Source organism: Vicia villosa, linkage group LG4, assembly GCF_029867415.1.
Source record: "Vicia villosa cultivar HV-30 ecotype Madison, WI linkage group LG4, Vvil1.0, whole genome shotgun sequence".
Classification (NCBI taxonomy): Eukaryota; Viridiplantae; Streptophyta; class Magnoliopsida; order Fabales; family Fabaceae; genus Vicia; species Vicia villosa.
In genome coordinates this window covers 194,680,635-194,708,551 of record NC_081183.1, presented here as the reverse complement: position 1 = coordinate 194,708,551, position 27,917 = coordinate 194,680,635, and the positions used below count along the sequence as shown (strand labels likewise).

The 27,917-nt window shown below is 31.8% G+C and overlaps 2 protein-coding genes across 2 annotated transcripts; one reads left to right on the top strand and one right to left on the bottom strand.

Moving 5' to 3' along the window:
• Positions 1 to 12,476: 12,476 nt before the first annotated feature.
• Positions 12,477 to 15,923, bottom strand: LOC131596620 (uncharacterized). The gene is made up of 2 exons (XM_058869339.1): positions 15,582 to 15,923; positions 12,477 to 15,108 (listed from the first exon to the last, which is right to left on the bottom strand). The coding sequence occupies exon 2, from the start codon at positions 14,627 to 14,629 to the stop codon at positions 13,967 to 13,969; it is 663 nt and encodes a 220-aa protein (XP_058725322.1). The 5' UTR covers positions 14,630 to 15,108; positions 15,582 to 15,923; the 3' UTR covers positions 12,477 to 13,966.
• Positions 15,924 to 16,548: 625 nt separating this feature from the next.
• LOC131596619 (probable jasmonic acid carboxyl methyltransferase 2) lies at positions 16,549 to 27,374 on the top strand. The gene is made up of 4 exons (XM_058869338.1): positions 16,549 to 16,699; positions 16,792 to 17,226; positions 20,176 to 20,448; positions 26,929 to 27,374. The coding sequence occupies exons 1-4, from the start codon at positions 16,625 to 16,627 to the stop codon at positions 27,292 to 27,294; spliced, it is 1,149 nt and encodes a 382-aa protein (XP_058725321.1). The 5' UTR covers positions 16,549 to 16,624; the 3' UTR covers positions 27,295 to 27,374.
• The last annotated feature ends 543 nt before the right edge of the window (positions 27,375 to 27,917 follow it).

Genomic DNA, 27,917 nt, shown 5'->3' with positions numbered 1-27,917 from the left:
CTCTATAAATATCTCAAATTTTATTTTTAGTCCATATAAAAAAATGACACATTTTAGTCCCTATAAAATTTTTATGCATGCAGTTTTAGTCCATGCTATTTTTTAAAATTTTGAAAACTGTTTAATTACCTTTAAAATTTTAAAATTTTGAATAATCTTTTTTATACGTGTTTATAATATTATAAAATATTTCTTTACCAAATTATAGAATTTTTTATAATGATAAAAGTAATGCAAATCTCGACTTAAAAATCAAATTTTGAGTTATTTTTTTTTCGATGAGCTTTTTATAACGTTTTAAATATGTCTGTAAAATAAATCTTCAAAAATACACATCGGTTTAACAGTAAGTACTAAATCTACGTGGATAATAATTTTACGGGACTAAAATATGTCATTTTTTAATATAAATTAAAAATAAAATTTGAGATAAATTTATCACGCAAAGGCCCGAATATTTTCTCAACACATGCAATTAGTTGATGCTTGAAAAGTATGGCTGAATATTTTTCCTCACGTGAAACATACCATCATCATATGCTTGTTTGTTCTCCATTTTTTTTCAAAATCGGAGAGCATATGTATTAAATATTGTATTCATGTTTAAAAAATATGGATACTAATATATGGATATGTTAGAGTTTTTTTAATAAATAAATTAAGCGGAACCCGCATTTCGGTCGGATTAGTCCGGATAAACTTCAGATTTTTAATGGGTTGGGCTTTAAAATCTGGATAATAAACGGTTTTTAAATTTTGTGTTCAAGTCTAGAATTTTTTAAAGACTTTCGAATTTATTCTTGCGGTTTTGGGGGCTATAACTATTATACATACAGATTAAATATATTCTATAGTATTAGTATATACTTTTTAAACTCTAAAAACTTAGTCCTATTTTTTTTTTTTTTGGGTACGTAAGGTATAGTTAAAGAAGAAAAAGTGGATTCTTTCAAGCTCCTTACTATGCATGTTGTTATGAAGAATTTGAAAATGGAGATTGAAAGAGAAGGGTTATTCATGGTGAACTCTCATGAAGCATATGAATTATTAGTTGATTGGGGTGACCATATGTCCAAGACAAGGGTCACATTTATCAATTTGATCATTTCTCTAGTCAAGCAACATTGAAACAAGGCACAAAACAACAACAATACATGGTTGTTTTCATGATATGTAGCCCTCTTCTTTTTGGTATGTTTGCTTATTTATGTGTGTGGTCCACGTATATTCTAGTACAACTTCAAGAGTTGATACTGTAGTTTACATGTGAAGGATAGGTGAGGTGAGTGGGGAAAATGGAAAAGGTCCTGCTGGTCCTGCTTTGTATTGTATTTATTTATTACCGTTTTCCACTTTTTAACTTATTCTAAATCGTTAATACATGAATAAATGAGTGGGGCTGGTAAAATTTGTTTCCAAATTACTAGAGCGTAGACAACGACTTCATAACCATGGGAAGGGAATCAGTAACTTTGGGACACTGTGACTCTGTAATTTTGGCCTCTATCTCTCTCTCTCCAACAATCATTCACTCTAAAAATAATATAATATTTTTTTCATTTTTTAATTTTTTTTTCTATTTAAGTGTCGTTTAAATTAATTTTTTTCCTATTTAAGTGTCGTTTATAATTTAATGTTATAATTTGTCAATTATACCCTTATTTTCTCAATAACACCACCTCACATTTTTCAATTAGTTATTGAAAAAAAAAATTGTATGATTGAATTTATTTAGAAAGAAAAAAATAAATAAGGGTAAAATAGAAAAAATAACTCTAACAATCTACTATCTTGATTAAAGAGCTTTATGCTAAAATGATAAAAAAAAATGAGGGAGTATAATTTTTCATTACTCTATTAAATTGTCCAAAATCACATAGTTATCAAATAGTAAAGTCATGGAATACATTTCCCATAACCATATGTATGTTTTGTTCCAGTGGTAAAGAATTCAACGAATATATAGTAGTTAATTTTTTTTGTTAGCGAGTTATAATTATTTATTAAGGATTGAGTTTTTTTTTTTTTAAAATAAGTGATTTATATCATCCTTATAATGAAGGAGAGAAAAAAAAAACATAATCTCCATAATTTATTTTAAATTTTATTGGTTTAGATTCATTCTTATGTTCTCACGTAAAATGTCATTTTCATATTTTATATATATATATATATATATATATATATATATATATATATATATATATATATATATATATATATATATATATATATATATATATATATATATATATATATATATATTAGTGGCAAGTCTAAAGGTTCAGATAAGTGAAGTAGCTGGGTACAAGCGGTATCGCACCAAATCACTATTGCAATAATTAATAATAAAAAAAGTTCAAGCAATCAAGGGAAACAGTCTAACCTAACCAAAAATAAAATAAAATAACAAATAAAACAAAGAAACAATGCACCGACATAAAAGAAAAATAAGATGTTGATGAAACAATCTCTATAGACCTATGTTGGGTTTTCTGTTCTTCCACAATTCACAAGGAGTCTTACCCAAAATAGGTCTATAGAGATCCTGTTCAAAATATAGCACGTTGTGTTTACTGCCTCAGCCTAGATGTTCTTAGCCATGTTAGTCTCATTGATCATGGTTCTGGCCATCTCCTGTAGAGTTCTATTCTTCCTCTCTATAACTACATTTTGCTGTGGAGTTATAGGGCAAGAGAAATCATGGGAAATGTCACTCTCATCAAAGAGTTTTTCAAAATGCTTATTTTCAAACTCTCCACCAAGATCACTTCTCACTTTAACAATCTTGGCATCCTTCTCGTTTTGCACATGTGAGCATAAGGTAGAGAACACAGAATGTGACTCATCCTTGTATCTAAGAAACTTAACCCATGTTCATCTGTTGTAGTCATCAACAATGACTAAACCATACTTTTTGCCACTAATAGAAGCAGTTTTCATTGGTCCAAAGAGGTCAATGTGCAAGAGCTCTAAAGGTCTGGAGGTAGAAACAACATTCTTTTCTTTGAAATAAGTTTTTGAAAATTTGTGTTTCTGACATGCTTCACAAAGAGTATCTGAAAAGAACTTCAAACTTGGAAGCCCTTTGACTAAGTTAAGCTTCTTTAGCGTAAAAATTATTCTCATGCTAACGTGACCCAATCGTCAATGCCAAATCCATTGCTTTTTATTTATAGACATAAGATATTTAACATTTTTTCTTTCAAATCAGAAAGTCTGATCTTGAAAATGTTGTTCTTCCTCTTTCCATTGAAAAGAATGGAGTCATCTTTCTGACTAACAACTTTGTAGGACTCTTGATTAAAAAATATATCATAACCATTGCCACTTAAAATACTTATGGACAATAGATTATGTTGTAATCCATCAACAAGTAAAACATTAGTAATAGAAGGGAAAGAATCATTACCAATTGTTTCGAAACCAACGATCTTCCCTTTCTAATCATCTCCAAAACCTACGAAGCTGCCAAGCTTAAGTTCTAGGCTTTGGAACATATGCCTTCTTCCCGTCATATGTCGTGAGCAACCAGAGTCCAGGTACCATGATTGGTGTTTTAACTGAGCTGTTAAGGATGTCTACAACATAGATTATATTTTCCTTAGGTACCCACATTCTTTTGGGTCCTTTCTTGTTTGTACTCCTAGAGTTCATAACGAACTTGGGTTTAGGTGCAGGATAATCATATCTATATGAATAATTGAAACGACAATGTGCTTTAGATTTTGCCTTAGGTTTTACAATAAGTTTTTCTTTAGGAACAATTCCATTTGGTGAACCCTTAGGGACAAATTGAGCATAAAGAGTTTTTGGTTTATCATCTTTTTCTGAAGTAGATTCATCATCAGAATCATAAGCAATTCCTCTTATTCCATTTATGCTAACTCCATAGATCATTGAAGCCATTATGCTTCTACCTATTCCTCTAGCAAGAAATTTTTGAAAATATTTGTCATACTTCTTTATGACATTATCAAAATCCAAAGAAGCATTAAGAGTTTCTTCCTCAAGTTTTGAGCTCTTGCTTTTTAAGACAGAATTCTCATTTATCAAAATAAAATTTTCTTCATTTAAACTTGAAAAATCTTTCTTAAGCTTACGGTGTGCTTCAGATTCAGATACATGGAGTTGTTTCAAATCCTTATATTTGTTACGAAGCTTCTGATACTTTTCAAGAAATTCATATAAGCATGATTCTTGTAATCTTTCTTTTGTTAGTCACTCATCACTCTTCTTTCTATCTTGTTACTACTTGCATCAACGGGATAGACAAAGCCATCAATGACCATAGCCCATAAATTTATATCATGGCCAAGAAAGAAACTTCTTATTCTATCTTTCCAGTAGTTAAACTTTTCACCATAAAAAATTGGAGGTTTGGCACTATAGTGATCTCTCTCACTAACAACATGTGCAACTAATATAAGGATTGCTACCATTGTGTTTCATAGAATTTATGGATCTTTATCTGACACGGTAAAGTGTTTGATAACAATCAATACAAGAACCAAAGCTCTGATGCCAATTGAAGGTAAAGGAAACACAAGAAAGGGAGTTTGAATTGGGTTTCAAGAGTTAAAACCTTTTCTTCAACCAAGACAAACAACCAAAGAACATGGAATAAAAATAATGACACAATATTTTTATCCTACTTCATTGTTAACTAAGCTACCTCCAATCCACCCACCAAGTTGATTTTTCCTTCTCACAAGGACTTAATCTTTTATAACCAAAGTTGATTAAAACCACAAAGACCTATTTTCAATATCTTCTTGAGACTTCTGAGTATACCCTAGTCTCTCAAGGAACAATATCAACTTACTTGAGACTTCTGACTATATCCTAGTCTCTCAAGAAACAATATCAACTTACAAGTTTAAATACAAAGGTGTGTTTAGAAAGATGCTTCTTGATAAGCAGATTACACAAAAGTGAGATACAATCAAATAACACAATTGTTTTAAGAGCAAAATATGAATAAAAGTTCCTTGCTTTACAACTTTTTAATAAAACAGAGTTCTAGCGTATTGAAAATTTTTTGTTCAAAGAGTCTTGTTTTCCATTCTTCCATGTCTTCTTTATATAAGCATGAAAATATCCTTTGAAGGGTGAAGATGAAATTGCACATTTCTTAGCCGTATTTTTGCATAACAGTCAGTGAGTGTGGTAGATAAAATCGTACCATAGTACTGTTCTTGAGCCGCCAAATCACATAATGGAAGGAATATTTGATTTGTACCATGTACTATTCACTCACGTAAAACGTTTTTGATCTTATCTTATAATCTTCATAGGCTTCAGAATATATGTTGATGAAGCATGTTTAGAAGGATCAAACGCTAAACGTCTTCAGAACCTTGTCTTCAGAGTCTTTAGAACTTGTTCTCTAGAACCTTATCTTTAGAATCTTTAGAACTTGGTATTCAGAACTTGTGTCAAAATGTCAAAGCTTGAGAATCTTCAGAAGCCCTTTATCAAAGTCAGAGTCATGAGCTATTTGATGAGCACTCTATCAGAAGCGTTGTCAAAGATCATTCGAAATCTTGACTTTTCTTTATAAACTGCACTTTGTTATCTCTTCAAAGTTAGAGTGTGTTGAATCCAAAAACTTGTGATTTCACACGTCATTCTATCAGAGTCAGAACCTGTAGTCAAAAGCTACACACTAGACAAAAATCATTAGAGTACAAATTTGTTCAATAAGAATCATTGTATTGTTATCATCAAAACTAAAGGTCAGATGCAAAACTAAATCTTCTTCTAACAATTTCTATATACTGTTTGAATTTTATGCATTCTCAAGTGTTGGGGATCGTCAATAATTCTTTGAAAACGTGAGAGAAACTTTGAAAGAATTCTATTCATGAATTTATTGCCACGAGGCCCTGCTTCCTTTTCTATTGAGTTTAACAACCAACTTGAACTTATAAACTTCCTTCTCCTATCAGATACTTGCAATAAAACTCTATATCTCTTATGTTATCTAATGGAACATGTAATAAAATTCAAGTACAGAGAGAATGAGAGGAAGAGATAGTTTTTAATTCTCTTTTATTTCTAAAACTAATACATTTGTGAAGCATTGCCTACATGCCTTTATATAGATTTTGGAGTACATATACTTAGGAGCTAAGAAACTAAATGACTTAGTAGTTAAGAGACTTATTAAACAAGAAAATTTGAGGCGGTGCTGCAATAGTTTTTCTTAACATGTAAGCTTAACTCATAGCTTTTAGACACATGGCTTTCTAAATTCTTCTAGTAGATATTTAGTTAATTGTATACCTTTCTCAATGCTTCTACACATGCACCACTTGATTTAATTTCAACATTGCCTCCCTTAAATCAAGTTTTCAAATTTAACATTCCAAGCATCTTCTTCAACTTGTAAAATGATTCAATCTTCAAAGGCTTTGTAAATATATCTACAATTTGTTCTTCAGTGGGACAGTACTCGATCACCACTTCTTTCTCTGCTATCAACTCTCTTATCTTGTGAAACCGAATATCAATATGCTTGGAACGTCCATGAAAAACTGGATTCTTACTCAGTGCAATTGCCGACTTATTGTCGCAATATATCTTTGTAGGACTATTTTGTTTCTGATATATTACTTCCAAAATTCTTCTCATCCATATTGTTTGAGTAGCACAACTGGTTGCTGCAATATATTCAGCTTCAGCAGTAGAAAGTGCAACAACTGGTTGTTTCTTTGAAGACCATGAAATTGCACCTGTGCCCAAATGAAATGCGTACCCTGACGTGCTTTTCCTTGTTTCTATATCTCCAGCCCAATCACTATCTGTGTATCCAACAAGTTCCACATCACTATTACTAGCATAAAAAATACCTTCGGTCAGAGTACCTTTGATATAACGAAGAATCCTCTTTGCTCCTTGTAAATGGCTAACACATGGTTCTTCCATGAATCTGCTGAGCAATCCAACTCCATATACTATATCTGGTCTTGTTGCAGTCAGATATCTCAGACTTCCAATCATACTTTTATATTGGGTTGAGTCTACCTATTTCCATCATTTTCTTTTGTCAGCTTCAATTTTTCTTCAACGGGTGTGTAAACTGGCTTTGAATGCTCCATCTTGAACTTCTTCAAAATATCACTTGCATACTTCTTTTGAGATATGAAAATTCCATCATCTTGTTGGACGACCTCAATGCCAAGGAAATAGGACATTAGGCCCAAATCTGTCATTTCAAAATGTTGAATCATAGCCTCCCTGAATTTTGTAATCATCTCTGAATTATTTCCAGTAAAAATCAAGTCATCAACATATAGGCACACAATAAGGACATCTCCAGGATCAATGTATTTGATATATAATGTGTGCTCGTGAGGACATCTTTGAAAACCATTCTTCACAAAATAAGAATCAATCTTGTTATACCAAGCTCTTGGCGCCTGCTTCAAACCATATAATGCTTTCTTCAATCTATAGACTTTATCCTCCTTTCCTTTGACCAAATATCCTGCAGGCTGCTCAACATACACTTCTTCTTCCAGATTTCCATTAAGAAATGCAGACTTAACATCCATTTGATGTATTTTCCAACTATTTTGAGCTGATATTGAAATAAGCATTCTAATTGTATCTAACCTTGCAACAGGAGCAAATACCTCAAAATAATCAATACCTGGTTTTTGCTTGTATCCTTTTGCCACCAACCTTGCTTTATAGCGATCAATCTCACCACTGGGTTTGTACTTTGTCTTGTACACCCACTTCACTCCTATAGCTTTCTTGTCTGCTGGTAACTCTATCAGCTCCCATGTTTGATTCTTCTCTATTGAATTGATTTCTTCATTCATGGCTTTTCTCCAATTTTCATCATCAACTGCTTCTTCAAAAGTAAATGGCTCACAATCTGCAAATAAAGCAAATTTGATAATCTCCTCATCAGATGGGTCATTATCATTGCCCAAAACACAATCTTGCAGTCTGGCTGGTAATCTACGCGGCCTTTGTTGTCTATTGGAGGTTTCTGGCTCATCGGGCGTTGTTTGTTGTCTATTGGATGTCTCTGGCTCATCAGGTGTCAGATTATATTCATTCATCTCTTCGTATTCATTTGAGGTCACTATTGGATCTTTTTGTGACTTTGAGAACCAATCCCACATTCCTCCTTCATCAAAAGTCACATCTCGACTAATAATCACCTTCTTTGTCTCTGGATTGTAAAGCTTATAGGCCTTTGAGTTTGAACTATAACCAACAAAGATACATCTTTCTTCTTTGTCATCTAACTTCTTTCTTAATTGATCTGGTACATGAGCATATGCAATACATCCAAAAACTCTAAGGTGTCGGATTGAAGGTCTTCTTCCACTCCAAGCTTCTTCGGGAGTCTTTTGTTGAACACTTTTTGTTGGACACCTGTTTAAAATATACACTGCAGTAGCAACAGCTTCTGCCCAAAATTCCTTAGGCATTTGTTTAGCCTTCAACATACATCTCACCATATCCATGATCGTTCTATTCTTTCTTTCAGCAACTCCATTCTGTTGAGGTGTGTACCTTGTTGTTAATTGATGCTCAATTCCATGTTGCTCAAAGAAACTTGTACCAGCGAGGTATTCTTGGCCTCTATCTGTTCTCAATGCTTTGATTTTACAACCACTTTGTTTTTCTACAAATGCTTTGAATGTCTTGAAAGCATCACATGCTTCTGATTTTTGTTTCAAGAAATGCACCCAAGTCTTTCTACTAAAATCATCAATAAAAGTAATAAAGTACTTACAACCACCAGGTGTTGGTATTTCCACTGAACACAAATCTGAATGAATTATCTCTAGCAGCTTCTTTGCTCGCCGAGACATTCCAGTTGGAAATGAATCTCTATGTTTCTTGCCAATCTGACAAGTCTCACATACTCCATTTGGAATATTCACAACAGGCAATCCAGAAACATATTCTTTTCTCGACAGGTAATTCAAGCCAGAAAAATGAAAGTGACCAAATCTCATGTGCCATAACCAATCATCATTTGGAATGATAGAACTCAAGCAAGGAAATTTTTCATGTTGAATTTTCAAAGGAAATAAGCGGTTTGGTGTCATTCTTACCTTTGTGATTAATCTGCCATTTCTATCGATCAACGTGCAAAAACCATTGTGAATCTGCATGTTGTAACCTTTCTCCGACAGTTGTCCCATACTCAGGAGATTGTGATGAAGACCAGGAGCATAGAAAACATCACCAATAAAGTTTTGAGTTCCATCTTTCAACCTGATAGCAATTCGGCCTTTCCCCAAAATTGGAATATTTGAATTGTTTCCAAACTTCACGGTAGATTTTACCGTTTCGTTTAGAGAAGAAAATAACTCTTTTTTCCCACACATATGATTACTACAGCCAGTATCCAGATACCAAATATCCTCTTCTTCAGAAAATGTATTACTGGCCAAAAATAAATTTTGTGGATTTTCAAAGTACTCACCTGAATTTTGATACAAACTTTCTGCTACATTTGCCTGATGTTTGTATCTGCAATCAGTTGCTTTGTGTCCAAACTTTCCACAGTGATAACAAATATAATTAGTCCTTTCTTGGTTGTAGTTACCTCTTCCTTGACCACGATTGTTGAATCCGAAATTGTTTCCTCGACCACGATTGTTGTATCCAAAATTATTTCCACCTCTTCCTTGATTGGATGGATTGAAATTATTTTCTCTCCATTGGTTAAAGTTGCCACGTCCTCTTCCTCCATAATTTCCTCGGCCTCTGCCTCTATAATTTCCTCTTCCTCTGTTGAAAGTATTTTGACCTCTTTCTTCTACAATATGACTTGACTCAGAAGTGTTGTTGAAATTCACCTGACTCTTTAGAGCTTCTTCTTTTACCACTTTTTCGGTCTTTTCTAATATTCTGTTCACATGACTTTCAATGCTTCCCTGTAATTCTGCTACAGACAGAGTATGTGTATTGTGGGACTCAATTATTGTAGTCACCACATGGTCAAACTTCATCGGCATCGTACGTAGAATTTTTTCTACCACTTTGCTATCTGGAATATCTTCTCCATATACTCGCATCTTGTTGACGAGATTTATAACACGAGAAAAATATTGTTCTACTGTTTCTGAATTAGACATTTCGTACCTTTCGTATTCTCTACGCAACGATTGTAATTTGGACTTCTGAGCTTTCTCTACTCCTTTATGTGACAGCTTCAATATGTCCCATGCTTCTTTAGCAGTTTTGGCATTTGCTATTTTGCCAAATATTGAGTAATCAATTCCTTGATGAATTTGTGAAAGTGCCAACTGGTCCCTTCTACGAGCAACTTCATCAGCTCCTTCTTGTAAACCAGGATCTACAAAGCTCCAAACATTGTGAGCTTTTAAATGTGTTGTCATCAACAGTTCCCAGTAACTAAAATCCAACTCTGCGGTTAATTTTGGACCGGACCAGACAAAATTATAATTTGCCATATCTCTCAAAAATACTCTCAATAATTTTTTTTTTGACACAATGAGAACTATTTTGTTCCTCACACACTCAAAAATATATTTTTGACACTCACACTAGCAGGACCTAACCAGGCTCTGATACCAATTTATTATCTAATGGAACATGTAATAAAATTCAAGTACAGAGAGAATGAGAGGAAGAGATAGTTTTTAATTCTCTTTTATTTCTAAAACTAATACATTTGTGAAGCATTGCCTACATGCCTTTATATAGATTTTGGAGTACATATACTTAGGAGCTAAGAAACTAAATGACTTAGTAGTTAAGAGACTTATTAAACTAGAAAATTTGAGGCGGTGCTGCAATAGTTTTTCTTAACATGTAAGCTTAACTCATAGCTTTTAGACACATGGCTTTTTAAATTCTTCTAGTAGATATTTAGTTAATTGTATATCTTTCTCAATGCTTCTACACATGCACCACTTGATTTAATTTCAACATCTTAAGTTTTATTTTGCTACACAAAAGTAGTCTGTAGAGACAATAATAACAAAGACTGAAAAATTAAAAGGATTTGCTTGGTTAGAGAGAGATTTACAATAATTGAGGAACGAAATCTTGGAATTTAATCAAATAACTTTGAATTAACTATTAGTTAACACACATAAACTGAAAAAAATAATTAAAAATACCTTAAAATACCATATGATGAGGAACCATCAATTAACATTATTTAAAATTCAACAAATAGAAATCAATGTCTTTCTCTTGCCTCATCATCAGTCATTTTGTGCTCGTAATTATCCGATTGAGTTGCTTGTGTTTTAGTAACTCATCAATATTGGTTATTCCAGTCTCTCAAGAGGTTTATGGACTTACTTTTACTAGTGGACCTTGTGCCTTAAAGGTCTAAAATATTCTTCAACTGCGATTAGTGACACCTAAAAGCATGGAACATGATCTAAACTTTCCAATTACCCGATTATCAAAACTATCCATAGATAATGATTTTACACTATTAAAAAAAGTGAATTAGTGAAGATTTAGAATATGTTTGAAAGAGGTAACTGGAAATCTTGTGGGTCAATTTTAAAATTTTGAAAAATAAGTTTGAAACAATTAACATTATTCTCAAGAGGTTTTCGAACTTATTTTTATTAACGGATCTTGTGTTAAAGGTCATAAATTTTCCCTCAAATAGTTTTTTAGTTTCGATTTCGGTTTTGCAATTTTAGTTCGATTCAATTTTGTGGTTTTTAATTGGGCCGATTTGAGTATTCCAAAAATACTTTTTCTTTATTTTTAAATTTTTTTAATAATATTAATTTAGACAAATTTTTCTTAAAAAATATTTGTTTTTTTTTCTTCAATAACCTTATATAAATTGTTTTACAAATTTCAAATACATTTAAACTGATTAAAGATGAGTTAAAAGAATATTAAAAGACCTAAAAAATTTTGATTAAAATGTTTTTACATTTTTAAATAACATATGGACAAATAAAATTTAAATAATATCATATATATATATATATATATATATATATATATATATATATATATATATCGATATTAATATTTTATATTTTTATGTTATCAAGTTTAGAATTTTTATTTTGAATCATGTTCCAATGTGCATATGAGAGTTCATTATTTAAAATATGGAACATGTGGCTTCAAATGTCTATTTGGCAAAAATATGCATAGATAATCATTTATAAAAAACGTTTGTATTTTAGATTTATTGAATAACTAATATATTTAATTTATATATTATCTAAATAAATTGATTATTTAATTAATTTTAAAAAGTAAATTTTATTAAAAGAGATGGAGTAATTTAGACTAGATAATCTATATTTTTTGAAAAATATTTGTTTGAAAACAAACATATTATATCGCTTTACAAACAATTAATTTGAATTTTTTATTAATTAAAAAATAACAATAAAATTTTCTCTCTACTACCAATTATAAATTTGCAACCATCTCATGAATCCAATTATAAAAAATAAATTTTAAATAAATTTAAAAGTTTTTCTCTTCTTATTTATTATTTCTAACACTAACAATTTAATTTGTATCTATGCAAATATTTCTTATATTTGTTACTCAGTTGGTTGGTTTAGCTAGATAGACAAGAAGATATGCTTAGTTTTTTTTTTAATCAAGAAATATTATAAAACGGAGAACCAGTGGCGGAGCCAGGAACCTGGTCCAGGGGTGCAAACAGTTGAACATTAATTAATAATTATAATAATATATATTCAAAAAATTATATTGTACTAAAAAAAATACACATACTCAATAATTATCATCTACACTTTATAATTGTCCTCTACATGGTCTCATGTTATGAAATCGTTGAATAATCAACTCATTATCTAGTTTGTTGAACATATCTTTCTCAATAAAAGTAACAAGACAATCATTCATCCATTCATCACCTATTCGATTCCGCAATCTAGTCTTCAAAATCTTCATATCAGAAAAGGACCGTTCAACGGTTGTTGTGGCAACCGGCAAAATCATTGCTAACTTCAAAAGCTTATACACTAATGGATAAACAATGTGTCTTTTACTTTCAACCAATTTTTTTTAAAGATCACTTATTCCTTCAAAGATTCAAATTCAACACTCCCACGCATATCGATGATGTAAGTCTCAAGTTGATTATCAAGCATAACCAAACTAGTGTAACAAAATTCACTTGGATAAAACTTCGCAAATTCAATCAACTTTGCCTCATTAAAAGAGGAGAACAAGTTGCTTGGACACAAACAAGCCATACAAATGAGTAATCCACTATTTGTCTCATTAAAACGATTGTTAAGTTCTTGAAATTGCATGTCCACAATAGTATAGAATAATTCAATGCGATAATGATTTCTTATTGTGATAGATTGAGCACTACCTCCACGCTTTGATTTTCCACGAGGAATATATCATCCATATTTGGAATGTAAATCTCGTGCTTAATGCAAAATAAACGTACCTCCTCCAATAAAGGTTCCCATCCATCATCTCTTAAAGTTTGTAGTCGTTTCTTTGTGATGTTAACCAAGTTCATAGCATTGACGATGTCTTGATCTTTCTTTTGCAATGCTTGTGATAATTCATTTGAAATACCTAAGACATTTTTCATCAAATGCAATGTGAGTGCAAGATCAAAACTATTCATTAAAATTAAAAGACCATTTGCTTCCCCTCGTGCATCTTTAGCGGATACATCTTCTTTCAACATTTGAAGAATATCAATTACAGAACTATATATCAATATCAAATTCACCAAAGTTGTAAAGTGAGAGCTCCAACGAGTATCAGCAGGTCGCTTAAGACTAGTTTCTTGATTCAAACCTTTTCCACTAACAATTTCTCCATTTTCCAATGCATCCCTAACTTTGATCATCTATCTTTCAAGAAGCATGTCATTGCGTTTGCATGATCCACCAACAACATTTATTATAGAGGATATTAAGCTAAAAAGAGAGCAAACTTGAAGGTGATATTTAGCAATAGCAACTAAAGTAAGTTATAATTGATGAGCAAAATAGTGTACATAAAATGCACACGGACTTTCCCTTAATATCAAACTTTTAAGACCAGAAAACTCTCCTTGCATGTTGCTTGCACCATCATAACCTTGTCCCCGAATTCTTGAAGTAGTAAGTCCATTTTTGCCCAATATATCATTTATGGACGATTTCAGTGATAAGGATGTTGTAGGTTTAACATGAGCAATACCTAAAAACCTTTCAACAATACTTCCATACTTGTTAACATATCGTAAAATATTAGCCATTTCCTCCTTATCAGATATATCCTTGGACTCATCAACAAGAATAGAAAACAATTCATCTCCAAGGTCATTAATAATAGCTTTCTTACTTTCCAAAGAAGCAACATGAATAATATATTTTTGAATTGTTGGAGAATTCAATTTTAGATTCTCAGGAGCATTTTCCAATACAACTCGCCTCACTTTCTTTTTTTTGTCAGCATACCATCTAAGCATTTCAAGGAAGTTACCTTGATTAGAAGATTCTATTGATTCACCATGACCACGAAAAGCTAATCCTTGTTTCAATAGATAACGAAGACAATCAAGTGAAGCCGTCAACCGCCTTCGATACAAGTCGCGAGTTTGTTCAGATTGTTTAGATATCACAACTTCAATATGTTGATTTTGATTCATCAAATCTTGACATTTTTTCCAAGCAATGTTATGAGCACAATTAGGGGCTCCAACATGTAATGCGAGATTACTTTTTTTATTCCAACTTGTGAATCCCTCTGTTACAAATGTATCCCCGCCAGATTACTTTCCAAAATCGGGTCTAAAAAGATAACAACATAAACAAAATGCAACATCTTTTTCTATACTATACTCTAACCAATTTCCAAACCCATTGAACCAAGAGGGACAAAATCTTCTCATTAAATTTCCTATTTTTCTTTGGGGAAAATTATGTTGAGTAGGTTGGCATGGTCCTCTTTGTAAATATGTTTTGCGTATTATCTCTTTATCATTTGGATGATATGCTGACATTTTAGGCCGCTTTCCAGGATCTGACGGTTACTCTTCCAAGTTAAATTCAATATGTTGTTGTTGAGAAATAGAACATATTGTTCATCCGATGGTAATTTTCGTTTAAAAAATTTCTCCACAATATCCTATAACAACAACAATATATTCATAAATTTTTAAATAGAAGATTAATAGGAATAATATACATATGCAATATCTACACATAACAAAAGACTTGTGACTTGTAAGTCATAACAGGATGATTTTTTTTAAGGACCATAAGTCACTCATATTGAATTTATAAGTTACAACACACTACCATATAAACTAATAACCATAAAATCTTAAACTCTAAGTTATAGTTATTTCTAATTCAAAGTTGTGATACTGTACTGTACCATGAATTCTAAGGCATAAGCAATTTACAGAATTGAACAAATTTTATGAACGTGTTCCATGAATTATAAGGCATAAGCAACTTTTAATTCTAACTTCTATGCAATAAACTATGTCATATCAATCCCATAAATAGTTTACAGAATTAGGGGAGAAATATTCACATTCAGAAAAGGGAAAAAATATTCACAAAACCCTAAATTCAATTTTTGAAATTGATTACCTTAATGGTTGTTTTATTGATGTTGAAGGCTACAAAATCAGTACTAGTTGCTTGATTAATTGTTTCTTGAATGGAGAAATGCAGAGGAGGCCAAAAATGGAGAAGTTGCTCCAAAATCAATTTTTCAGTGTTTCTTTATTTTATAATTTTGTGAACGAAAAGAAGGTGGTGAAGAGGATGACAATGGATGACGGCTGGGAACGGTAGTGGTGCCGCCGTAACTGTAATCTGCGGTGGAGATTGGAAGAAAGTTTGTGTTTTTCGTCAAAAACCCAGAGAATGCTTAGAGTTAGAGAGAAGAAAAAAATATGAAAATAAGGGAAAGAAAATAAGTTTGGGCCACTTGGGTCAAGGGTGCAAAAAAAATTTCTAAGGGGTTCAAAATATAAATGATAGAGTAATGCTATTTAGTACGAAGGAATTTGGAGAAGAAATGCAAGAATGAACACATGTCATTATATTATAGGGAAACTTTTAATTTATTTTTAATTTAGTTTCCTTTTTAATAGGAATCATGGGATGGTGGTGATAATGAATGGTTGAGATTTATTCTTGCCTTTCTTGTTTTTATGTTTTCTTAACCATTAGCATTTTCCTAAATTATATAGGGATATTGGTGCATTTATTTTAAATCCAGGGGTTCAATTGAACCCCTCAAAATACTCTCCTTCCGCCACTGCGGAGAACTAAGGGTTCTCCAACCCGATTACAAAGGAGCGCGGGAAAGCCCGACAAGAAGATATGCTTAGTAATGATCAGAAAAAATATTTTATTAATAATATTTGTTAGAGATTCTTTTGTTATTCGTAGCTATCTAGGGACCAATTCCTTGCATGAGTGAACTATACCTCATCATTCTATATGTGGTTCCAATTATTGGTCCATTTATACACGCATGCATTTTTACGTCATCATGTGGTGGTTGTTATTATTGGTTATGGTGGCTATTGTTCTATTTATACACACACCACGTTCTCTTCATTTGCTTAAGTTATTATAGTTTCCCTAATTGAAAGAAACATTCATCACCTCAAACAGAAAAAATGGAAACTGTTGAAACACTTCACATGAACAAAGGAGCCGGCGAAACTAGCTATGCCACCAACTCCTTCATCCAGGTAATATTGATTGATCACACTTCTATGTAACAATAGTGTTTATAATTATTAAAAACACTTGTTTATTATTTGTAAATAAAATTAATTTGTAGAGGAAGATATTATCCTTGACAAAAGAAGCAACAGAGAAAGCTATTATGGAAATTCTATGCTCAACAAGATCCCCACTGATAAATATGGGAATTGCTGATTTAGGATGTTCATCAGGACCTAATGTCTTTAAGGTGATGTCGGAAATAGTTGAAGCTATAAATGCGGCTTCAAACATGTTGGCTCGACCAGCACCGGAGGAACTAATGTTGTATATGAATGACCTTTTCACCAATGACTTCAACAATGTCTTTGCTTCTTTGCCATCTTTTCACAAAAAAATTAACCAGCAAAATGGAAATGATAGTAAAAATAATGGATACTTTGGTTCTAAGTGTTTTGTTTCTGCTGTACCGGGAACTTTCTATGGTAGACTCTTTCCAACTAAGTCAATCCACTTTGTTCACTCTTCTTCAAGCATTCATTGGCTTTCTCGGGTATGTTTTCTAAAGTCTTGGTGACCCTATATATATATATATATATATATATATATATATATATATATATATATATATATATATATATATATATATATATATATATATATATATATATATATATCCTAATTATTTCATTTTTAAAAAAAAAATTCTCACGATGAGAAACATCATGGTAAGTTAAAAAAAAGTTTTATTTTGTATATTAACACATACTTATTGATATTTGTAAACTTATAGGAATTATAGGGCGTTTGTTGTTTTTTTTTAAATCATTTTAATGAAAATATTTTGAAAAACTATTTTTTAAAATGTGTATTATCTGTTTTAGTTAACTTTCTTGTTTTGAAAAACAAGAAAATAAGTTTTTACAAACAATTTAATTAAATAAGTTTTTCGGTTTAAATAGTTTGGACAATTTCAGACAGACTTCTCAAAGAGAACTGAAATACAAGAATTTGATTATATAGTGATGAGAACAACCATAGGAATAGTCCCAAAAACTTTTACCGTAAAAACAGTCCTGATCCATAAATCGTTAATTTTATGGGTTTCGTCTCGTCATGTAAATTACAATGATGGTATTTTATCTTTTGGACAAAACATTGTGTTTTACCTAAGGTTTTTTGATATTGAGTTCTGTGAAAATTTAGTGTAAAACATTCATTACCATATAAAAAGTATCTATAACCACGGATGCAACAATAATCCCACGGATGTTGGTTAGTGGTAATGGGAATTGAGAGATATGGTAATAAGTGCGGTTATTTCTACCACGACCTAAGGTTTTTAGTGAAAAATTAGATAACGCGTTACATTTCGCCACGGTTGAATATTTAAACCGTAGTGAAATATACTCATACCATTTGGTACCACGGTTGAAAATTATAACCGTGATAAAAAGTCAATTTTTCATTTTTTTTTCACATGTTTTGGCTGAATACATTGAGAACTTCCATCCCAATATAGAATATTAAATATTTCTAAAACATCAATAAGAACAAGAAAAAGCACAAGAGCAACAAGAACAAGTACAACAAGAGCAATAACCCCAACAAAACAAAATCAATATAATTGTTAAACATTAAATCTCAACAACAACAACAACATCAACAAAAAACAAAATCAATAGAATTGTTAAATATTAAATCTCAACAACAACAATAACAACTCTTGGTGCACAAGGTTTAAGATGAAAATCAAGATGAGAGAAGAGAGAGAAAATAGTGTAACTAACTTTTATCTCAACATTAAAAAGAAAGAAAGAAAGAAAGAATTATGTTACAAATTAATCTCACATTGGATTTATATACTAACACCAAGTGAAATGAAACTTAAATGCAAAACAAAAATGAAATGCAAATGAAATTGAATTTAAATTATATCTAGCGTCATCCCTTAATTCATATTCATCTTCAGTTCTTTGATCCTTCTTCATCAGTTCTCTTTGTGTGTTTCTCTACACTTTCGTTGCATCCACTTTAACTGGTGTGTAATCGATCGTTATTGACGAGATCAAGAACATCTTGAGCACCAAAATAAACATGCATCTGAATCATCCACCGATTCCCGTTCTTTCCATCAAACACTAGAATCTTTATGTTCAAGCTACCATTTATATCGTTCATCTTCGTTCCTGTGTAAATTCACTCAGATCTCACTAATACTCCTGTTTGCCAATCCCGCATAATCAAGAAATGTGATTTTGTTGCGATTTTGATCGTAAATTCAACATGAATTCAAGAAACAAAATCAATCTCACACACCTCACGTATACTCGTGTTTCCCTGTAAATCTAGCCGGAGCTCTAGATATCAATTACTGGTGCACAAGGTTGAAGATGAAGATGAAGATAGAATAAGAGAGAGAGAGAGAGAGAGAGAGAGAGAGAGAGAGAGAGAGAGAGAGAGAGAGAGAGAGAGAGAGAGAGAGAGAGAGAGAGAGAGAGAGAGAGAGAGAGAGAGAGAGAAAAGTGTAAATATCTTTTATCTCAAAATTGAAAAAATGAATTTTGTTACAAATTAAACTCACATTGAGTTTATATAATAACACCCAAGTGAAATGAAACTCAAATGCAATACCAAAATGAAATGCAAATGAAACCGAATTTGAATTATATCTAACAACAACAAAAACTAAATCAATATAATTATTAAACATTAAATCTCAACAACAACAACAACAACAATTATGACAACAACAAGAAAAAAAGCAACAACAACAAAAACTAAATCAATAAAAAATTTAAACATTAAATCTCAACAACAACAAAAACAACATTATACATTTTACCTGACACAATAACAACAACAATTAACATTGCTAACTTGAATTCATGATTTCTTTGCCTCGTTCAAGTTGGAGAATGGATGACGGTGTTCTGAAACTCGTTAATAAAAGAAATGATGTTTTCAAGTTTGGTTTATGGAAGAAATTATGTTTTCGAGTTTGGTTTAATGGAGAAATAAAGTTTCATAAATGGAAGATAAAGTTTGGAGGAAGAAGATGAAGTTTGTCTTAAAAGTGAAGGAACGTAAAGCATTATATATCTGGAAAAATGAAACTAGGAAGGAGCTACTTTATTTTTAATTTAAAATTTGAAAAAATAGGAAGGCGCCACTTTTTATCATGGATGGAATTCCAACCGTGGTGAAGAGTGGCTTAAAATAAATAAAAAATAAAACTGTTGGTGATGGAATTCGAACCCGTGTTAAAAAAATGACTTAAAATGAAAATTAAATAAAAGTGTCTAACAGAATATATTTTATCATCGTGAACATTATGGCCGAGGTGAAAATGTGTTACGAAATTTTTATTTTCTCATAGTGTATTCCTACGATTTTGTTTTTTTTCTTCTCTTTTGGTATATAATTCTTACTAGGGTTAATTAGAAATCTTTGTTAGGCGTCTCCAATAATTATTATCCCCTAATCATTATCTTATCTGCAGGTTCCTGGTGTATTAGAAGAAAAAGGTGGAAGAAGATTGAATAAGGGAAACCTCTGCATATCAAAGAATAGTCCAAATTGTGTGTTACAAGCTTATTCACAACAATTCCAAAATGACCTTTCATGCTTCCTTAAATCGCGCTCTCAAGAGATGGTATATGGGGGACGCATGGTCCTTTCTTTTCTAGGTAGGCAATCCATGGAATATACATCATCCAATTGTTACTATCAGTGGGAACTCTTAGCACGGGCTCTTAAGACCATGGTTTCAGAGGTACACAATGTATTTCTTAATTTTAATATCGTTATTGGTTTTCTATGTAATTGTTATTGGGAATAATAACTATTTACGGTAAAATAAAAAATTAGGGAATAATTTATTATTTAATAAAACGCTTGTGGTTATTAAATAGCATTTAACATTAAAAAGAAATTAACCAACTCTTCTTAAGTTGTTGAGAAAGTAATGATAGGCTGGTTTTTAGACGACCATGAAACACTGCCAACATAATCTACCAAATTAACCCTCCTTCTTTTCTTATAGAAAATTCCAAAGTCTGTATTTCCCTTTAAATATCTTAAAACTCATTTTGTTGCTCGCAGATGCAGCTCAATGGTTTTTCTCATATATCGATTAATGAGACTCACCACAATCATTAAGTTAGGTCGAGTAGTTATTAAGTACACCAGGCTATCTACCACTTATTTGAAAAAAGATGTATCATCTTTAACTCCGTATTTTTCTTTGTGAATTTTGAAACCTGTGACAATAGGAATATGTACATAGTTGCTTTCTTCCATTTAAAATCTCCTCAAAACCTTCATGGCATACTTCCTATTATGGAAAATATTAATTTCATCATTTCTTTGTAGTACTTCTTTGTAGTACTTCAATACCAAGATTAGACATATCAAATTCATGCATCATTGAACTTTTAAAATGACGATTTAAACAATCTTTCTTCTTACAACCTCCTAGTTGTTCCACAAGCATGTCCTCATTCATCTAGCTATGCAAAAACAATGTCAATTTTAAATCTAATTGATATATAATTCATCCTCTTATGAAACAAGCACAACAATCATATGAACCGTTTCAATTCTCGCATAAAGTTCAAATACTTTAGTTTAGTCAATTCCATATTTTTGTGCATATAACCTTTAGCAACAAAGTGTTCTTTGTACTTGTCTAAATTCCCATGAGTTTTGTTTTCTAGACAACTGTGACTTATTTCTTGGACTTCCAAGACACGAGAAATTGACAAATAAAGAAACAATAGCCATCAATATATCGCCTTTTATCAACACAACCATCCCCCAATCAACATTACTGAATCCAAGAATTTTCAAATCTAAGGATTGTGACAAGAATATACCTTTTGCTGGTGATCTTTTGAGATACTACAATTAACGTAAAGTTGTATGATAGTGAAGCTTAGTAGGAACACTTATAAACTGGCATAATTGTTGTATGGCAAACACAATATCAGTTCATGTAGTGGTGAGAAAAAGTAATCTTCCAACAAGTTGTATGTATGTAGTGACATCAATAAAAGTGAAGCTGCCATATTGACGTAAACGAGTGGAAGCATCTAGGGGTCGTGCTACTTCAAGACCAAGAAAAAAATGTAACTTACCAAGATCTTTTATGTGAAAAGTGATATCCAATACACGTTTTAAATCATAATACATAGTTAAGGAGGTACCTGCTAGGATTATATCATCCACATAAACAATGAGAGTTATGAATGATGTAGGAGTAGACTTAATGAAAAGTGTATGATCAACATGAGCATGAAAGGAACCTTGTTCATGACAGAAGGTAGTTAATTTTTCAAACCATTAGCGACTTGCTTGTTTCAATCCATAGAGTGACATGACGAGCCTACACACCACATCTATTCTTAGTATCTTTAGTATTTCCTAGAATGTTTAGAAGTGTTCCTATCAAACTATCACACACATTTTTCTCCGCATGCATCACATCAAGACAATATCTTACATCGAGGTTAGACCATTATGGAAGACCAAAGAACACCGATCTCTTTTTCCAAATACTTCTCTCAACAGGACTTTTTTATTCTTTCCAAAGACAATCGTAAGGTATTTTTGTCTTTGATAAACCTCATTTCCAGTTAAAGGTTTAGGAGTGATTTCAAATTCCTGCTCTCCGTTAAAAGCCTTCCGCAATCTACAATAAGGATGATTGGATTTTGGAAATTTTGGATGCCCGAGGTAATCAAACTTTTTTCCAAACACAAGTAAGTGAAAACAGATATTAGATTCACATATAGGACATGCTTTATGTCCTTTGGCACTGTATCTATCCAAATTTCCATATGCAGGAAAGTCGTTGATTGTGCAAACTAACATTGCACACATCTTACACTTTTCACCAAAATATGTATTGTTGCGTTAAAGCAGCAAGCAAAAGTTAGTTTGGAAGTATTTCAGGTTTTATCATATCCACATGGATTAGTGCATTATCAATGTCATTCAACAGTCTCCACGTTTCTAAGCTTGGGTGTGCAAGTTGTTTACAAGTATAAACTACAAAATATAAAAATGAAAAAGTAAAGTATCGGAGAGAAGATCGCTTTTCGGGATTGAGATTCGTTCGCCGATAGAATACACATTCAACCAATCAGTTAAACGCAATATAAACATTCATCAATATCATCATGTATCTCTCACATCAGTGTTCATGTATGAAGCACCAACAAGAGTTCTAGTTTATTGTCTCATCACTGATGTTTCATGCAACTAAACAACACAGAGCATTAAGAATCGATACTCATGTGAATGTTAAAATCTAAAGCCATCTCTAGCGCTTAGAATCTAACATAGGCAAAGATGTCCTTGATACTAAATCAGTAAAAGATTAAAAATAACCCCATGATCAATAAAAACTTATACAAATATGCATTCTCCTAATCTAAGCATGTGAACAAAGTTAATCATCTGTATAATCACATATCACTCGTCAACACAATCTATGTCTAGAGCAGCGTTGTAGGGTTATACCGGTTGTTTAACAGGTGATGTCTCAAAAAATTAAACAACAAGCAACATGAAAATCTGATACCAAGTGAATATCAACATCCAAATCTATGTCTAGAGTTTGGTTATTGATAGATGACAAATCTTAGATCAATATTTTGAAACATATTTCTCAACACAAATCAAACACGTTATGAAAGAAGATTAACATCTATATTCAATCAAAACAAAGTTCACAATACAAAGCTTAAAAGAAATACATACAACTATGGCTAAATCACCCAAATCCTAACAAGAAAATGTTTCATACAAGGAGAAGAGAGAAGATGAACCAGCTCCAACGTTGATGTCTCAGCAATCGACGCGAATCCAACTTCCAATCTTTAAGATTCAACCTCCCTTGTTGTTTTCTGAGCCTCGCTCTCTTCAAAATTGGGGTCTCACCCTAAAATGTGATGGAATCCCCTAAAAATTTTGTTTTTGCCCTATTTACACTAATTCTATAGAGAAAAATTCGCCCGACGAAATGCCATTTTCCTCAACAAAATATCTACATTCGCCCGACGAACAGAAGTTTCGCCCGGTGAACTTGCTTTCGCCTCCTGATTAGCCCGGCGAACTCAGCGCGAAAAGTTACTAGAAGCTAGTGACTTAGCCTCTCTTCCAACTCGCCCAACGACCTCAGAGTGAGGAATTCTCTCCTTGCTCGCCTCACCTTCGCCTGACTAATTTTCCAGGACAGAAGCTCCTTGCCTTATTATCTCTTTATTCCAAAACTTGCACAATTGAAGCCATGTTATATTGCCTTTGATTCCAATACTTTAACCATGCATGAATACCTACAAAAATGAGAAAAAAAACAATCACTTAATATAATATTTACACGGAAATGCGACTATATACAATATGTACATATTTACATACAAGTTGAGGCTTATTTACGATATTCCAACAAAATAAGTCTATAAGTGCCACAAAACTATTCACAAATTTAACTACAATTTGTCACTTATCAATATGCATCATCAACGTCAACACCTTCCACCCACAAAAGTCTTAAATCTTCTATTAATGGACTTAAATAAACATCTATATCGTTTCCAGGTTATTTTTGTCCAGAAATCATCATACCTAACATCATATATTTACACTTCATGTACAACCAAGGAGATAGGTTATATATCGTGAGAATAATAAGCCACATGGAGTGGTTAGTACTCAGATTACCAAATGGGTTCATTCCATCCATGGCAATTCCAAGCCTAATATTTCTTGGCTCAAGGCCAAAATTTAGAAACAATGAATCAATTTTCTTCCATTGCAAAGAATCAGCTACATGGAGAATGTTTCCATCATATTTCCTTTCATATGCATGCGTTCTAATATTCTTTGCATTATTCGTATCATCAAAAAGTCTCTTGAACATTGAAATTATTGGCAAGTACCATAACACTTTAGCAGGAGGAAGCTTCTTGCTAACATTGTAATTGTCTTCACCATTTTTGTCTTGCAACTTGTAGTGCGACTCACAACATCTGGGACATTTATCCAAATTTTTATACTCTTTCATGTATAATATGCACTCATTAGAGCATGCATGTCATTTGATATACTCAAAAGTCCAAACCCACTGAACACAATATCTTCTTGGCCTGATAACAAAGATCTGACAAATTGTTATCTTCTGGTAGCATTTGTTTCAACAAATCAAGCAATTTTGTGAAACTTTTATCAAAACACCCTTTTTTTGCCTTCAGATTAATCAGTTTTAACAATACAGACAATCGTGTAAAACTTGTGGACCCCATATATAAAGGCGCATCCTTATCACTACATAAAGTATCATAAATATGGGTTTTCATAAAAGACGATTCTCCAATATCACCGATCATATCTTCTAATCTATCATCCATATCTTCATCAAATTCATCCATTTGTGACGTCACATTTCGATTTTTATCCACATCTCTATGCCATAATTTTAACATATTCCATCACAACATGGATGATGTAATATTTCTTACTTTGACTGTATTTTGATATTCCCACAATTAACACAAGGACAATAAAAGAGACCATTATTGCTGAGAAGATTTTGTTCCGCAAATTCAAGGAATTCAAGAACTCGTTTCTCATACACCAGACCTAATCTATTAGCTTTCATCCAACTACGATCTATAACAAATTATGAATTTTATATCAAAAGACTAATGTGAATGTTACACACAACATACTAATATGGTTATATGCATACTAATATATCTATCACAATAATATAACACCAAAACCTAAAGCATATTCATAACCAACCTCTATAATTCATGACATCAATCAACAACCCAATAATTTCATTTGGAACACAGAAACCTAAAGCGTATTCATAACCATATGTCTTTATTCATTTCCAATAGAGTTATAGCATCAAACCAAAATAAAAAACATAGCCCTTTAACAAAAAAACATCACAACGTGAGAACATGACACATGTCAATATCACATAGCTTTATAACAAGAAAAACATTACAAAATCTAAATAAAACCAAAACACAGTTATTCGTTTGCAACAAAATAAAAATCCCCACCACATAAAAGAAAACCAAAGCACGGCGTGCGGGGGGGGGGGGGGGGGGGAGAGACCAAAAAATGAACAGTGAACAATGAAAAATGAGCACAAAAAGGTAACGTACCGTACTTCGAAGAGGAGGAACAGACTAAGAAATGATTTTCGTTCCAAGAAATGTATGAAGATTGTGAAGATTTTGTTATCGCTGTCGCCAGGTTCACTAGGGAACCCTAGTGTGTTATGAAGGAAATAAGAAACCTGTTATGTTTTGTATGAAAGAATTTCACAACGGTTGAAAATCCCAACCGTAGTGAAATATGGAACATATTACCATGGTTGTTAAAAACAACTCTAGTTAAAGTTTTTTAATTTTTATTTAACCATACATGTAAAGGGACGAGCTCTTTTTTAATTGAAAAAATGAAAAAATGGTGATGATGGGATTCAATGCCTGTAACCCTTCATATATGATCACTGTTGTTATTATGAATCGATATGAAAAGTCTTTTAATAAAATAAAAAAAATCAGTCATGTTAAAAATGAGATATTACTATGGTAGACAAAATAGTTTTAGTAATATAGTGTTACCAAAGGTATATTTTATAGTAGTGATTAGTCATCTAGCCTTTTTGTTTTTGCATCTGTCACAATCCCTAGTGGTTTTGCATAGTCAATCTATCTTAAGCTCCAATACACTTTGGAGGAGAGAAAATTATCTATCAACATATCCCAATGATCATAATGACCATCAAAGCGGGGAATCGCAGGCTACCCCAAACTTCTTTCACTTTTTTTTGTGTGTTTGCAAATCACTCAAAGTATGAATATTTTTTAATAATATATAAGGCCTAGTGGGGACTCTAATACCATAATGTTGGGAACAAGAACTTGTTTACTGTAAAATGAAACAATCTTGGAATGACTTATTATTGAATGAAATATTTGAAGGCTATTAAATAGTATTTACAATTCTAAAAGAAATAAACAAATAAGGGTCATGATCATGCAAACGAAAATGTGCTCGTTAAATCGCATTTTTAAAAATCCAACAATTATAATTGCATACAAATTTAATATTTTTTATAATGATAATCTCATTAAATGTTTATGTAAAAACATTTTATAGCATTGGTATATAATTTTTAAACTCTAAACTTGCTACTATTTGTCTATTTGTTTTTGTTACATAGGGTCTTGTTAAAGAAGAAAAAGTGGATTCTTTCAATGCTCCTTATTATGCATGTTGTTATGAAGAATTGAAAATGGAGATTAAAAAGGAAGGTTCATTCAGTGTGGACTCTCATGAAGCTTATGAAGTTGATTGGGATGATGGGAAAGACTTGCAAAGTGATCATGATTTATCAGAAACAATGTCAAAAGGGGAACGGTTTTCAAGAGCCATGAGGGCTGCAGTTGAGTCAATACTAGAATATCATTTTGGAAATCATTTAATGGATGAGTTGTTTCAAAGGTATGCTATACTTGTGGAGGATCATTTGTCCAAGAATAGGGCCACATTTATCAATTTAATCATTTCTCTAGTCAAGCAATATTGAAACACATAAGCATCAAACAAACAACAACAATTTATGTTTGTTTTCATTATAATTTATATCTAACCCTCTATTTTTGGTTATGTTTGCTTATGTATGTTGTTCCCCTCTATTCTAGTACAACTTCAAGAGGAAAATGGAAATAATCCTTCTTTGTGTTGTATTTATTTGTTGCCCTTTTCCACTATTTAACTTTATTCTAGATCGTTTTAGTATGAATAAATGAGTGGGGCTGATGAAATTTTTTCCCACATAACTAGACAACGACTTCGTAAGAATCGTAACCATGTGTTTGGTTCCAGTGATAAATAATTTGGATATCTTCAACAAGAATTTAATAGTAAAAAAAATTTAATGAGCTATAATTGTCTGTTATGAACAATTATTTTGATGTTGAGTGGAATAAAAAGGAGTTATAATAAAAGATGCTAAAATATTTTAAAATTTATTTATTTATTTTTATGCTAATTACATTTACCAATCACATATTTATAACAATGACATAAATCAATTACTCGTTATTTAGATCTTTCTAAAGACTAATGACTCACCATCATGTATCCTTATCATGGACTTATAGAACTTGGCCTTATTAATTAACATATTTAAATAATTACATTCCACCA

Bases quoted from the DNA above. Each gene is read 5' to 3' on its own strand.
- LOC131596619 (XM_058869338.1), top strand. From the start codon at position 16,625: ATGGAAACTGTTGAAACACTTCACATGAACAAAGGAGCCGGCGAAACT. The intron at 16,700-16,791 runs GTAATATTGATT...ATTAATTTGTAG, and splicing joins CCACCAACTCCTTCATCCAG to AGGAAGATATTATCCTTGAC. The intron at 17,227-20,175 runs GTATGTTTTCTA...TCTTATCTGCAG, and splicing joins GCATTCATTGGCTTTCTCGG to GTTCCTGGTGTATTAGAAGA.
- LOC131596620 (XM_058869339.1), bottom strand. From the start codon at position 14,629: ATGAATCAAAATCAACATATTGAAGTTGTGATATCTAAACAATCTGAA.